This window comes from Mercenaria mercenaria, chromosome 17 (genome assembly GCF_021730395.1).
Source record: "Mercenaria mercenaria strain notata chromosome 17, MADL_Memer_1, whole genome shotgun sequence".
Classification (NCBI taxonomy): domain Eukaryota; kingdom Metazoa; phylum Mollusca; class Bivalvia; order Venerida; family Veneridae; genus Mercenaria; species Mercenaria mercenaria.
Window position 1 is genome coordinate 52,692,111 of NC_069377.1, and position 14,039 is coordinate 52,706,149.

The window sequence follows — 14,039 nt, forward strand, 5'->3', positions numbered from 1 at the left end:
TATTGACCCCAAATTCGAACTTGACCTGTATCTTCTGATGTTACACCTGTGTACCAAAAATTATTCAAATCGGTCAAGCCTTTCATGAGTTATCATCCGGAAACCACAAAAACCAATGGACCGACCGACCGCCAAGCTCACTCCTATATACCCCCCATAAACTTCGTTTTGTGGGGGTATAACAACCTTGGTAGGGGATCACCAAGGAACATTTAGCGGCAAGTGTTTTTTTGAGAAGTTTTAAAAGTTTGTCTTTTCTGTTAGCATTGGTTCTGCATGGAACAAACTCTGAAATCTCAAGGCCAAGCTTCATCAACTTCCACCAAACAGCTTCAGAGGAGATGTCGTTTGAAGAAGTGTGGACAGATGGACAAATGATCATATGGTGAGTGGATCACAATAGCCCACTCAAGCATGCTATAAACTGTGACCTATAAAACTAATGCAGGACGATGGATAAAACACCACCACAATGGCTTATCCTGAACTTTTGGTTCAGCTGAGCAAAAATTGAGTAAATTTACTGCCAACACTGATTAATGGCCTGTACCATAATAAAGACACAACATGTAGCAAGACCCTAAATTTATTACATATACATTTACAAATAATGAAATAATGCAATACTTGATTATAATCAAAGTTTAGAAAAACGCAAAACAACATGATGCACAAAATCAACATTCATGTTCTCTACAACAATATTCTAACAAGGTCAAAATGAAGTATATTCTGAAGAACTGATAAAAACTCTCAAATGAATGATGCCATTTAAAATGTAAATAAAGATTTTATCATTTAACTGACTTATGCTATATCTGCACCAGTTATTGTTCATAAAAATAACCATTTAGTACATGCATAACAAATTGTAAAGTTAGAATAAACAATGACAATTAAATTAGTAAAAGATTCAACTATCTTATTCAGTTATTAACAACATTGTACTTCAAAGGGATTAATGAAATCTTTGACAAATGACACATAAGCGTTTCAAAGAACAGTCCGCTCATCAAAAATCAAACTGGGTGTGAAGCAAAATAAACAAAGATGTTTTTTAATGAATTAGGTAAAATCTTTGGAGTAAAAAACCTGCTTTGCAGATCTAGTAGGACTGCTTTTAGCATTTGCCAAATGAAAAGCTAGGCAAAGAACAAGATTCCGTAGCATAAATTTTGCTCACTACCTGTACTAACTTGTTCTCAATAGGTAGCCGACAACTTGCCATCATGAATAAAAGGATCAGAGGATGAGGCCAAAGGCCTACAGATGCACTATCTTCTGTCAACACTTGATTTACCTGTGAATTGAAAGAGAGATCTTTCAGGCCACTGTCTTGTGATCTACCTGCTGAGCTATCCTGGTGGACTAGAATATTTTTAAATGACATGATTTACCAATTTGCAGTAGCAATGCAAATTTCTTTAATCTCCAGAACATACGAGTTCTATCTGAACTGCACAATTTAGGTGATAAACAATCTTTACTATCTTTTAATGAATATCAGAAACTAAAACAATCAATTTTAAAAAACTCTGCTTAGAATTATTGAACAAGGGACGTTTGTAAAACACGTGCCTCAAGGATGGCCAGTTCAAGTTACTTGTGTAACTTTCAGACTCATCAAGTATAAACAGAATTCAAACCAATTTTCGTCTCAATGGCACTGTGGCCTTGACCCTTGACCTACTGATCCCAAAAGCAATAGGGGCCAACCATTTCAGTCTCCCCGTCACTGTGACCTTGACATCTGACCCCAAGAGCAATAGATGTAACACACAATCACTCTGTGAAAATAGACTACTGTAGGCCATAGCATTTAGAAAATGTTTCAGTCATTAATATAGAACTATGTTAACATCTACTTAGCATATGATAATAATTAAATGATAATAATTAATAGTCACCACTCCAACCATTCTGTTAAGTTACAAATTTGAAAGCAAAAGCCTTCTCAAGTTACCGGTAATGATCCAACACTTCTTTTAAAATTAAATGTGACCTTGAACTTTGACTTCTGAAACTGACAGGAATAAACCATTTTCAAAGCAAGTGAATATAAGCTTTGATCTAAAATTCAACAGGGGTCATCTATTGACTATAAAAAGCCATCCTAGTAAGTCTGATGTATGCAAGTCTTCACAAGTTATAGATAGTAAACATTTTCAGTTTCAATGTCACTAAGACCTTGACCTTCGACCCCAAAACAACAGGAATCATCTATTAAACACATGCAATCATCATAAACCATTGCTATGGGTATATGCTTCAAAAATAAGCATATAAAATGCAGGTAACTTGGAACATGCAGACAATTAATACAAGCTGACAGGTATCATCATTATAAAACACCAATCTTTTTTGTCAAAGCAGTTTTTCAAAAATGAAATTTCAAAGCACAAAATCAAGCTGTAACTAATTACTCATCTCAGATTAAAAACAGGTTGAAAAAGTAAAGTCAATGATTTATTTTCAATGCAATTAAGTAATAAAATGCAAAAATCTGCTGCAAAGACGAGCCAAAACTAGAAAGAACAAGGATATGGAATATATTATATAATTTGAAAGCCAGTTTTAACCAATTTTCGTGCATGTTATGTTATGTACTATTCTGTATGTTTTATAAATACACATAATTTACTCTCTGTGTGTCTCTTTGGCCCATTTTTTTGTAGTGAACACCTTACCTGATGTTCAAAGACCTTGCAAGCAGACAAACTTATTGCCCAGAACTAATGAAATGGGCACTTTTTTTTCTGCTACAGCAACCACAACAACCTAGTGAGGTCACTGCGACTAATGCCCAGAAAATGAACTGATAACTATACAAGAAAAATATGGAGCAAAACATACTTTTAGGTTATCTAAAAACAGCCAGGTTCTTTCTTTGCTAACAGAAATCAGAACAATATACAAATGGTCACCAAACAACATTTAAACTTCTATAACCCATGTGTATTTAATACTACTAAACACAGATTCCATCTGCATATATAATAGTTTGGTTCAATTGTCTTATCTTATGCTTTCAACTAGTTTCTTTAGGAAAATTATCATTTTAATTCATTGGTTTTGGAATGTACTGACATTTTTTCTTTGAAATTTCATCTCCGTTTTACTATACTTCTATGCTCACTCAGAGACTGAGCAGTCAAGGGTAGTCAAAGAACAACTCTTCAAAAGCTGCTGTCAACAATGGCATAAATTCAAGTTTAGCCTCTTTACAAAAGGAGGAATTTTAATTATTTCAAAATATATGTCAATTCTCAATTCTGGTACTAAAACTGTAGGTCATAGACTACTAGATACTGGTTGGCCTGAAAAAAGTTGAGATCACACTTCAGTTTATTACAAAGTTACATGGGCTCTATAAACAAACAATATTCTATTAAAAAGATATAAATCAAGGCAAATGATAATTTACTTAAAGGGGCACAACTCCAGATTGTCTTTCACTTTTTTAATTAAAAAGTGCTTTCATTTGGTAAAAGGCATTCTGAATAGTATGTGAAATATGTTGGAAAGCCATCTACAGCTATGAATAGTCATGCAATTAAAATGCGAGTTTTAAATGGCTGAATCTTAACTAACAGTACTGTACAGATTTCTTCAAATATAAAGACTTGTGTGATATCAATTCAGGTGTTTTGTTATTTTATGCATATTGTCATTCTGACATTTTATACATTTAAACTTTCTTATATTTTATGTATGTAGTCATCTGTTTGTAGAGTTCTGATATTTTAAACATGCTTGAATCTGTCTGAAGAGTTCTGGTAATTATTGGAACCTTCTGATATTTTATACATGTTGTCATCTGTTTAGGGAGATCTAATATTATGACAAATCTAGAGGCATGCCCCTTTAGTATATTTTACATACACTTGATCACAACCACTGACTAAATGTTGCACAAAATCAGATTTAAAATTAATTAAAACATTAACATATCTTTATATACATAAATCTCTAACTATATATCAATAACATTCAATTAAATTTACAATCTTCTGTAAAAATCATGCACTCAGACAGAAGAACATTCCTTAGATACACATGCAGCACCTTCAAGGCCCATTTGCATTAAAGACTTTGACTAAAAATGTTATATGAGCCATGCCATGAGAAAACCAACATAGTGCATCCGCGCAGTCTGGTCAGGATCCATGCTGTTCGCTGACAGTTTCTCTAATTGCAATAGGCTTTGAAAGTGAACAGCATGGATCCTGACCAGACAGCGCGGATGCACTATGTTGGTTTTCTTATGGTGTGGCACATATTTTGTTTTTGCTCTGTCATTATTAAATTAGCAAAGAAAGTAATGAAAATACACATAGGTATGCAATTTGTAACAATAGACAGCTCTAAAATGTTCATTACTATAAATTTACTATAAACAAAGTTACAGCAAATTGAATACTTGGGTGATCTTAAGTTTGAGACTTAAAATGTTGATGACTTTTTAAGTCCAATTTTCAGACAACTAAAAATAAATTGCATTTTTTTTTATTTGCAGCAATTCTACATTTTTTATAATCATTTCAACAAATTTGACAGAAACCTGTATCAACATTACTGCATTAAATTCTATGTATAAATATAAACAAGAGAGGTTTGTAAGACACATATACCCCTAATGATGGGTTGTCACATTTTCAGTCCTGTGATCACCACGACCTTGACCTTTGACCTACTAACCACACGCGCCCCCCACCTACCAATAGGGGTCACCGACTTCAAAAACTCAGTCATGCTAAGATTGAAGATACTGGGTCAAGTTGTTCTCCAGTTATTGAGTGGAAAACGCTTCTCAAGGTGGAGGCTTCTGTGACCTTTGACTTACTGACCCTAAAAACAATAGGAGTCTTCTACTTCATTACAATCAATCATGCTATCAAATCTGAAGGTTCTTGATCAAAAGGCTCTCAAGTTACCGCGCAGAAAGAGTTTTAAATGTTCAGGTTCTGTGACCTTAACCTACTTACCCCAAAAATTATAGGGGCCATCTAGCCGAATCATGTTATCAAGTTTAAAGGGTCTGGGTCAAGTTGGTTTCAAGTTAGTGGGCGGAATCTGTTTTCAAGGCTGAGAATCCTGTGACCTTTACCTACGGATCCCAAAATCTATAGGGTTCATCTACTTCATAAGCCAAATAATGCTACTAAGTTTGAAGATTTTGGGTCTAGTGGTTCTCAAGTTATTGGCAAAAACTGTTTTCAAGGTTCAGGTCCATGTGACCTTGACCTTTGACCTACTGACCCCCAAAACATCAGGGGTCACTTACTTCATAACCCCAATCATGGTACCAAATTTGAAAGTCCTGTGTCGACTGATTCTCAAGTTATTGGGTGGAAACCGTTCTCTAGGTTTGGGCCTCTATGACCTTGACCTTTAACTAATGACACCGCCAAAACAATAGAGGTCACCTATTTCATAAGCACAATTATGCTACCAAACTTGAAAGTCCTTGGTCAACTGGTTCTCAAGTTATTGGGTGGAAACCATTCTCGAGCTTTGAGCCCTTGTGACCTTGACCTTTGACCTACTGACCCCCCAAAACAATAGGAATCATCTACTTCATAAGCCCAATCAAGCTACCAAGTCTGAATGTTCTGGGTCAAGTGGTTCTCTTGGGCAGAAACTGTCAGGTCTACTAACAGATGGACTGACCAACAGATGCAAAGCATTATACCACCACTTCTTCAAAAAAAAACAACAATATCTAATTTCATATTATCAAAACTTATCAATGGTCTCTGAAAAAATAGTGTGCCAAAATGGAGCAATCCCAAAACATGCCAAAAAGTACTTTGCTAAATAATGTGGGTGCTATTTTGTAATGAATGCATGCCTATAATCTGAATTAAAAAACTAACACATTTCACTAACATTGAGCTGCTTTGAAATGATGTATGTAGAAAAAATGCATTCTATTTCTCAACCAACTTTGCTGCAAATGAAAAAAAAAAAATCAAAATATCATCAAATATTATTTTCATCATACAAATACAGAAGTTCAACAAAATCATAACTTTCAAACATAATTTAGTAAGATTAGTCTATTTAAACACATAGACTAAATGAATAATTACATCTGTAACTAACATGTCATGTATCATAATGCCCTTATTTAACAAGCATTGCGTAAGCCAAGCTCTTTTTGTTCACAAGTGTTGAAATTGTTCATCTTGGTTTGTTGGTTCGTTTGTGTCTTCTTCTACATATGCCGTTTCACATTTGCCAGTACTGTCACTCTTGTCTAGTACTGATGGCAGATCCTGTTTGGAGCAAATATAAATCAAAATTCCATTATTACTGTGACTGCTGAAAAAGAAAAGGTGGGTGGGGAAATGTCAATAAATGTAAACGTATTTTAACAGGTGTAGCAATATAATATCTAGAGGCTGGCCAAAAGACATAAATGCAGCAGTATTCATGGCAACACATGAATACTTGTTTGCCTTGTCTGGCACAAGATCTCTATCTATTCAACATTAATAACACAAACACAGGGTAATGTTCAATTTTATAGGTCAAGCAATGTGTTATCTAGCGGCTGGCCATAAGACTATTAGTAGCAGTATCCATGGCAACAACTGAGTGTTAGCCACGTTTGGCATGAAACATATTTTAATTTCCACACGTTAAACATTAATTACACAAATGTGTTTGTCAAAGGAAACACATGCATCAAGCAATTGTATTTCTTTCATTTCAAACAGAAGCTAAGCAATGTTTTAAAGCAGTTTAGTGCAGTACATTAAAAGCAGCTATTTTGGCTGACTAAGGCAAGAAAGAAATATTGTAGAAAGAATTCTGAGAAACTGAGTAACTTAATGAGCACAGCCAACTACAGGAAAACAACCTCTTACTATCTGATTCACACAAGCCAGGGTTTTCCTTGATTTCTTTATTCCACAGACATCATACATCATTCTAGCACTGCTTAATGGGGCACAATACACATGTTCTCTAACATAATGGCACAGGGTAGTAAAAACCAGCATTAAAAGCAAGAGGTATTAGTAATTACTTTGGAAGGTTGGGGGAGGGTCTGGGGGCGGGGTGGCAACTCTAGTCTTGTGGAGTGGAGACCACATTTATGTCTATAAAACCAAAACAAGAGCTGTCGGAGGACAGCAACACTTGTTTATTCAACAGCCTGTCAAATGAATAAATATATATTGGAAAAGGGGCACAATTTAGAAAATATGCAAACAATAGTTATGGGACCTGTATAATGCTATCAGCATAGTGGAAAAGTGTACTAAGTTTCAATCCATTCCCATTAATGGATACCGAGACCAAAACAAACATTTTTCGGTCAAAAAAAAGGGGCATAATTTTGAAAAAAGAGTAAAATTAGAGTTATGAAATCTGTGCCATAAGTTAGTTTATCACAGTGAATAAGTGTGTGAAGTTTAAATTCCTTCCACAAGTGGTTACTGAGATACCAGCTTACATACAAAAACTTAACCAAATCGGATGCCGACGCATGGACAAGTCCAATAGCTCTACCTATTCTTCGGATAGTCGAGCTTAGGACTAAAGATATCATCAAAATGAAAAAGGTTCATAACACCCCTAGAGACCTGTAGAATGATGAATAACTTCTTTATGGATCTTGCAAAATAAAGAAGAAATTAATGACCCAAAACCCCTGTTACAGATTTGGTGAAATCAAACAATAGTAACACATTTTTATTTTTGTAAGGAAATGTATTGTAGATGATACTTACTGTTAACTTATAAAGTTATGTTGGGACTGGTTCTCTGCTGTATCAGTCAATGAGGTGTTTGCATCCTGACTGGTTTCTATCATTTCTTCATCAGTCCCAGTCATTTGGAAGTTTGACTGCTGGTCAGACTGTGTAATACTTCCATCAGTCACAACACTTGTCTGGTTCACAACACTGAGATTACTGGCAACAAAATTATTCAACACATTTGTACCATCAGCTGTACCAAGATGATTACTGAACACTACAGAGTCACTTACTACACCAGGGTTCGTCATAGCAACACTGTTTGCAGAATATGTGCTATTTACATCCATACCTTGGCTTTCATTTATAGCATCCATTTTAATTTGTCCTGGATTATCACTCTGAATACTTCCAATATTACCAAAAGTCACTTCTGAAAGCTGTGGTATATTCTGAACATGAACTTTTGGAAGGTTACACTGCAAAGTACTAGATGCCAGTATAGAACTTACAGGGTGATTAATTAGTTGTACTGTATTTGCCGGGTTTATTTGCTGAATATTGTTCACAACACTTGTACATTGTGTGCCCAACTGGAGATTCGGTTGGCGATTACTTATCAGAGTATTCAACTGTTGTAGTAATGCACTCTGTGTGGACTGGTTGACTGTTACGCCGCTTGTACCTTGCTTCAATGCCTGTAACAAGGCACTGGGTACTTGCACTGGACCTTGCCGAAACGTACCTTGTACTGTCGATACATTTGGTAGATTCCCATTTTCTTGTGATAACACAGTTGGTAACATGGCTGACTGAACATTACCTTGCATCAAATTTGTAGGAACTTGAATAGTCGGTGCTGATGAAAACACAAGTGGAATTCCACCTCCCTGGGAAGTATTTTGAAGTACATTCCCAGAAGCAGGAACTGAAGTCGGTATGTTTGAACAGTCCAATGACATCACCTGTCCCATAGTTCCAGTTGCAACAATGGCCTGATTACTGGAATTTAAACTTACAGCCATGCCTGGTGGTTGGGCATTAAGAACATTTGGACTAAAACCACTGATGGCACTAGAATTTTGTGCATTCCCAGAAGCTGAGGGCAATGTTATCTGATCTGGCAGCAAACTGCTGAAGGAACTTGCCGATGTAGAATATTTATCCTGCAATTCAAAAATGTCATTTTCAATTTTTTCTAGTTCAGGATCTTTATCAGAACCATCACCATAAAAAGGGTTAGAAGGATAAATAGGAGAAAAAAGTTCAGTCGAGAAAAAATCCTCATCACATATTTTATTAACATCTATATCAGCTAAAGGCATGTTAGATTCTATGTCCATGTAAGACTTAAAAAGACTTCCAGGTGTATGAGGTGCATCTCCTTTATCTGAAATGTTTTTCAAGTCTTGACATGCAGCCAGCAAAATATCTTGCTTATTGTATATTTCTCTGGACCTTAAAACTGAAGTGTCCCTGTTACTATGATCTGCCCTCTTTTTCAGTGTCTCTGCCTTGTCATGATCAAACTTATTGCTACTAGCTGTCCCTAAGGGATAAACAGTACTTCTGTCAGCTGCTGGACCTTTTGCTTCCAAAGGTTGATCAGGTTTTTTGTAAGTGGCCCCACATATTTTGTACATTTTCACAGGCTCAGCAGAGAGTCGGATTACTTTTCTTCTCACCCTGACATTATTCAAATTAGTTTCACACTGTTCTTCTTCTTTAATTTTCTTTTTAGCTCTTTTAACTAGCGGCCTATTAAACAAGACAGGGTGCAAGTCACTTTTTATTGGTACTTGACTTTTACCTTTCTTCTCTGGTTGGTAGTTTCTATCTAAGATTGGACTATATATTCCTAGCGGATAATAACTATTTGGTAAAGGCCGAGACAAAACAATTCTTCCTTCATCAATGTGTTGTTGACTATCTTCTTTGGATAATGCTTGTTGCTTTTTCACTTTGTAACAGCTTGTCTTTCCAGCAATTTTTACAGATGAATCTTTTTCCTCAATTTCAATCTCAGATTCCAAATCCTGACATTTATCAGACTTCTTGGAGATTGGTGAAGGAATCTTTGGTACAAGTGTCAGCACTTCAGTTGTACAGTCTCCACCTGGCCATTCCAGAGCTTCAGCTTCAGACTGAATCCTTTTAACAACAAATTCTATTGGATTTTCTTGATCAACTACAGTTCTTTGTTTAATATCTACAGATCCGTTCCCCTCCAAACTATCAGTTTTGGAAAAAGGCATGTTAACCTGATCTTCGTGTACTTTACTTACATCTGTGTTGTTATTTTCATCTACTGTAATGTGTTTGTTGATGTTATTATCAGATTCATTCTCAGATAGTTCTTTTTTACTTTCTAAATCTTTTGAATGCATGTTTTCTTTAGCATCATAACAAAACATTTGTCTTTCATGAGGTAAGTCTTCAATCACTTCATTTCCAACTTCATTTTCTGAAGAAATTAAATCTCCAACAACCTTGTTTATTTCCTTATCATCTTTAATGCCATCTGATTTCTCAACAGATATATCTTTAACATTTGCTTTACCATTATTTTCTATTGCAATCTTTATTCTTATCTTCTGGGACATCTTCCTATTCTTATTTTGTTTTTCACAATCATTACATGAGTGCTCATCTTCCCTTGTATTTTGAATTTCAGAGCGTTTTGTTGCAACTTTGCAACTGGAATTTTCAGAACTAGTTTCAATCTTATCATATTTTATTTCTTTATTGGGAGCAGCCTGCAAAAACTTTTCTAATGGTACTGCTGTATGAATTTCATCATTTTCTATACAATTTTCATCAACTTTTGTGTTTTTCATGTTCATTTCCTCAGCACATTTGTTCTGAAGGATCTTTTCTGACTGAACTGTGCAAACTGACTCTAAGCTACAGTTAGGTGAATCAATATCAGAGTTAGGTAACTCTATACCACAGTTAGGTGATTCTATGCTATGACTAGTGCTAGGTGTACATGCAGTGTTAAGGTCAGATGAAAGTCTAAATACAGATGGTTTTATACAAGTACAATGAGGATGAAGTTCACAGATTACGTCATAAGCAGCAGCTGTAGGAGGAATACTAGAGGCAAGCTCACTGCAAATACACTGCAAAGATATATATACAACAACATGGCAAGGCATAACTATGGCAAGCAGAAACGGTCCTTTACCAGATGTTAGAATTTCTCTAATGATAATCAGACTAGAAATGTGTCCTCTTGACAAAGAAATATTCTCCACAGTTTTATATAAAGTATGCAAACTATTGGCAGATGTTTTACTAAGGTAAAAGACATGGATAACATTTGCATTGCTTTGCAACTTTTCAATCTGTATGAAAAGGGGCAGAGACCTATAACTCAGGCCAAAATTTACTCGGATACCTTTTTTGTAACACATTTTTAAATCACTACAACGGTCCGAAAAATATCTTGACAAGAAATAAGGAGTTGGAAATCAAACTGAAGGGCCATAACTCTGGACAAAAATGTTATCTGTATCTATCTTTGTAAAATCATGTACAATTTAGCCAAAATCTGCCTTAAAATTCATGATGACAATAACCTACAAATCTACAGGTTTGTTGCAAATTAACAACCTAAGAAATGTATAGATTATAACTCTACTTATATTACCCACACATTGGCCATCTTGTTATCTTGATTAAAAAAATGTCACTATTAGTTTAAAGGGGTATTTCTTCAGATTCTGGAATCTTTTAATAGAAGTAAAACAAGTCAATACAAACATGATTTAATAACTGTAGGCAGTCCTTATATGAAAGTACTTGTGCAGACTGCAGAATAAAATATGGAGGAAAAATTCAGGCAGTAAAAATTATGCTTTTTAAAATGAATTTACCTGTACTTTTTACATCAGTTTCATAAAAACTCAACTTAAATAACAGTGATTCATGCTTTTTGATATTTTAAAGACATTGCTTATTGTTTGACATTCTGATTTTGTGGTTTGAATTCAGGGAAATACCCCTTTAACAGAAGTTGAGAATTTAACACATGTATGTAGACATAATTTTGCTCTTCATGTTGAAAAGAACATCTGCATAAAAAAGCATGACAAAGAAAAGTAATGTCTCAATATAGATTAGTACCAATGATGATTATGTTCCTTATTTCTACATACTAGCACATTTATTAAATAATAAAATCACTCTAGATATAAACTGATATCCTACACATGTTCATGTTTGAATTCTCAACCTCATTTGAGCCGTGCCATGAGAAAAGCAACATATTGGGTTTGCGACCAGCATGGATCCAGACCAGCCTGCGCATCCGCGCAGTCTGGTCAGGATCCATGCTGTTCGCTTTTAAAGTCTACTGCAATTAGAGAAACCGTTAGCGAACAGTATGGATCCTGACCAGACTGCGCGGATGCGCAGGCTGGTCTGGATCCATGCTGGTCGCAAAGCCACTATGTTGGTTTTCTCATGGCGCGGCTCATTTATCTCTCTACAACACGTGCTGGTACATGTGTGCAATATACATGACTTAAACATCTTCTAAAAAGAGAGGCTTGCAATTTGAATATTTGTATGTGTGTACAGGTATCTATTGTAAATTCCTATACATAATTAGTGTTTTGTAAAATTTGTCCAATATCTCTAATAGAGCTGCCCAATACAGGTGAATGTACATATTTTAAGCTCAGAAAACTTTCTGCACCTGTACAAATAAATTGTGTAGATAACTTGCAGTGTTCCAAATTCTGGCATATCAAATGCTTCTTGAAACAAAGAATGAAAGCCTACAAATACTTGTATGAAATTGCAAGCTCCCTACACTAAACATAAACAACAACATCTTCATGACGTTGATATGGATTATACATTTTTTAAAATGTCTTGTGACAAAATCTTTCAACATTTTATTGAAAATATTTCCTTTAACCTTTAGCCTGCTGGCAGCTGGTGATTCAGCCTTTGTGACTAGTGCAGACCAAGATCAGACTGCACACATCCGTGCAGTCTGATCATAGTCTGCGCTGTTCGCCATTCAGTCCGTACCTTTTTGGTAAGCACCCCTTTTAACAGTTAATGGTACTGTCCAAACTGGAAGATGGACAAGTTCATTATACAAATTTAGCAGGGTAAGGGTTAATAATGCTTCTAGAAAGCAAGTTTGTCACAATGCTCATGCAGCTCTGGTTCTAGACTGCAGCAAATAATAAAATTCATACAACAGTAGAACAACCACATAGGTGACATCAGAAATCTTCTAGGACCTGATCAGATAGAATTATCATAAAATTATATCTTTGAGATACTGTGAAATCATTAATATTTGTGGTGGGATTAATCTCCATGGATTTTGTGTCAACAAATATATAAAGTTACAATCCACCAAAACATATCCCAACAAGAAACTATTTTATTTAAAAGTGCGTGCTCACATACTGCTTCATTTGAATGGAAGTGGTAACTGATATGTAGTATCTGGGGTAAATGTTTGGTAAACTATTTCATAACCTATATGTCATGAACCCAGACAGGGAAAAACCTATTTTGACCTTCCGAGTGTGCCCTTGACCTTTGAGCCAGGTGCCTGGGTGTTGCTGAGGATAAAGTGTGACCTTGACGTCTGAGTTAGGGATCTGGGTTTTGCACATGACACATTGTCTCATGGGGACCAATTGTGTCAAGTTGTATCTTGATGGATGAAAGAGTAATGGGCCAGAAAAAAAACAAAAAAAAAACACTGATCTCTACGTGTGACCTTGACCTTTGGGCTAGAGCCCTAGGTGTTATGCATGACATGTCATCTCATTATGGGATACATTTGTGGCAAATAATATTAAAATAACAAACAAAAACCGTTTCAGTAAAAAATCCCTTAAAAATTTCATGCCCACAATTCCATGTGATTTCATAGCATAAGAATGACTGACATTTGTCAAATCTATCAAACACAACAGATAAATGGTTCGACATTTATAAACTTTGAACACTTACCACATTTTCACTTTCAGCAGAATTTGGGTTTTCACTATTCTGTAAAATATTAACATGATATTATACAATAAGACATAGACTCCTACTTCTCAAGACTTCAATATTCTATATTTCCTGCTCAAATAATTAAAATACTTAAGATTCCGAGGTTCTTCCTGCCCCAGATTATTTTGCAGACAATTTAATTAGCTTAAAGCAGACATTCTTCTTCAATAATCCAACATTTCATAGTTTTACGAAGCTGCATGTATCATCTACAACCTGAAAACCAGATATTAGGGTATTTTTCTCTTTTTATAAGAGGTCAAAATCTGTAGATTCCCAAGATAAAATGTGCACATTATT

At 35.3% G+C, this 14,039-nt stretch overlaps 1 protein-coding gene across 6 annotated transcripts in view; it reads right to left on the reverse strand.

Moving 5' to 3' along the window:
- Nucleotides 1–568: 568 nt before the first annotated feature.
- Nucleotides 569–14,039, reverse strand: part of LOC123536403 (uncharacterized) — a 90,948-nt gene continuing 77,477 nt past the window's right edge. For 2 of the 6 annotated variants that reach the window (XM_045319572.2, XM_053528175.1), the window contains exons 19-21: nucleotides 13,695–13,733; nucleotides 7,740–10,828; nucleotides 569–6,278 (exon numbers count right to left, since the gene is read on the reverse strand). In XM_045319572.2, coding sequence (XP_045175507.2) covers nucleotides 7,742–10,828; nucleotides 13,695–13,733 — 3,126 coding nt within the window. In that variant the 3' untranslated portion in view covers nucleotides 569–6,278; nucleotides 7,740–7,741. Of the gene's footprint in view, nucleotides 6,279–7,739; nucleotides 10,829–12,922; nucleotides 12,968–13,694; nucleotides 13,734–14,039 lie in introns of those variants that run through there. The other 4 variants (XM_053528176.1, XM_045319571.2, XM_053528178.1 and 1 more) reach the window with 4 other exon arrangements.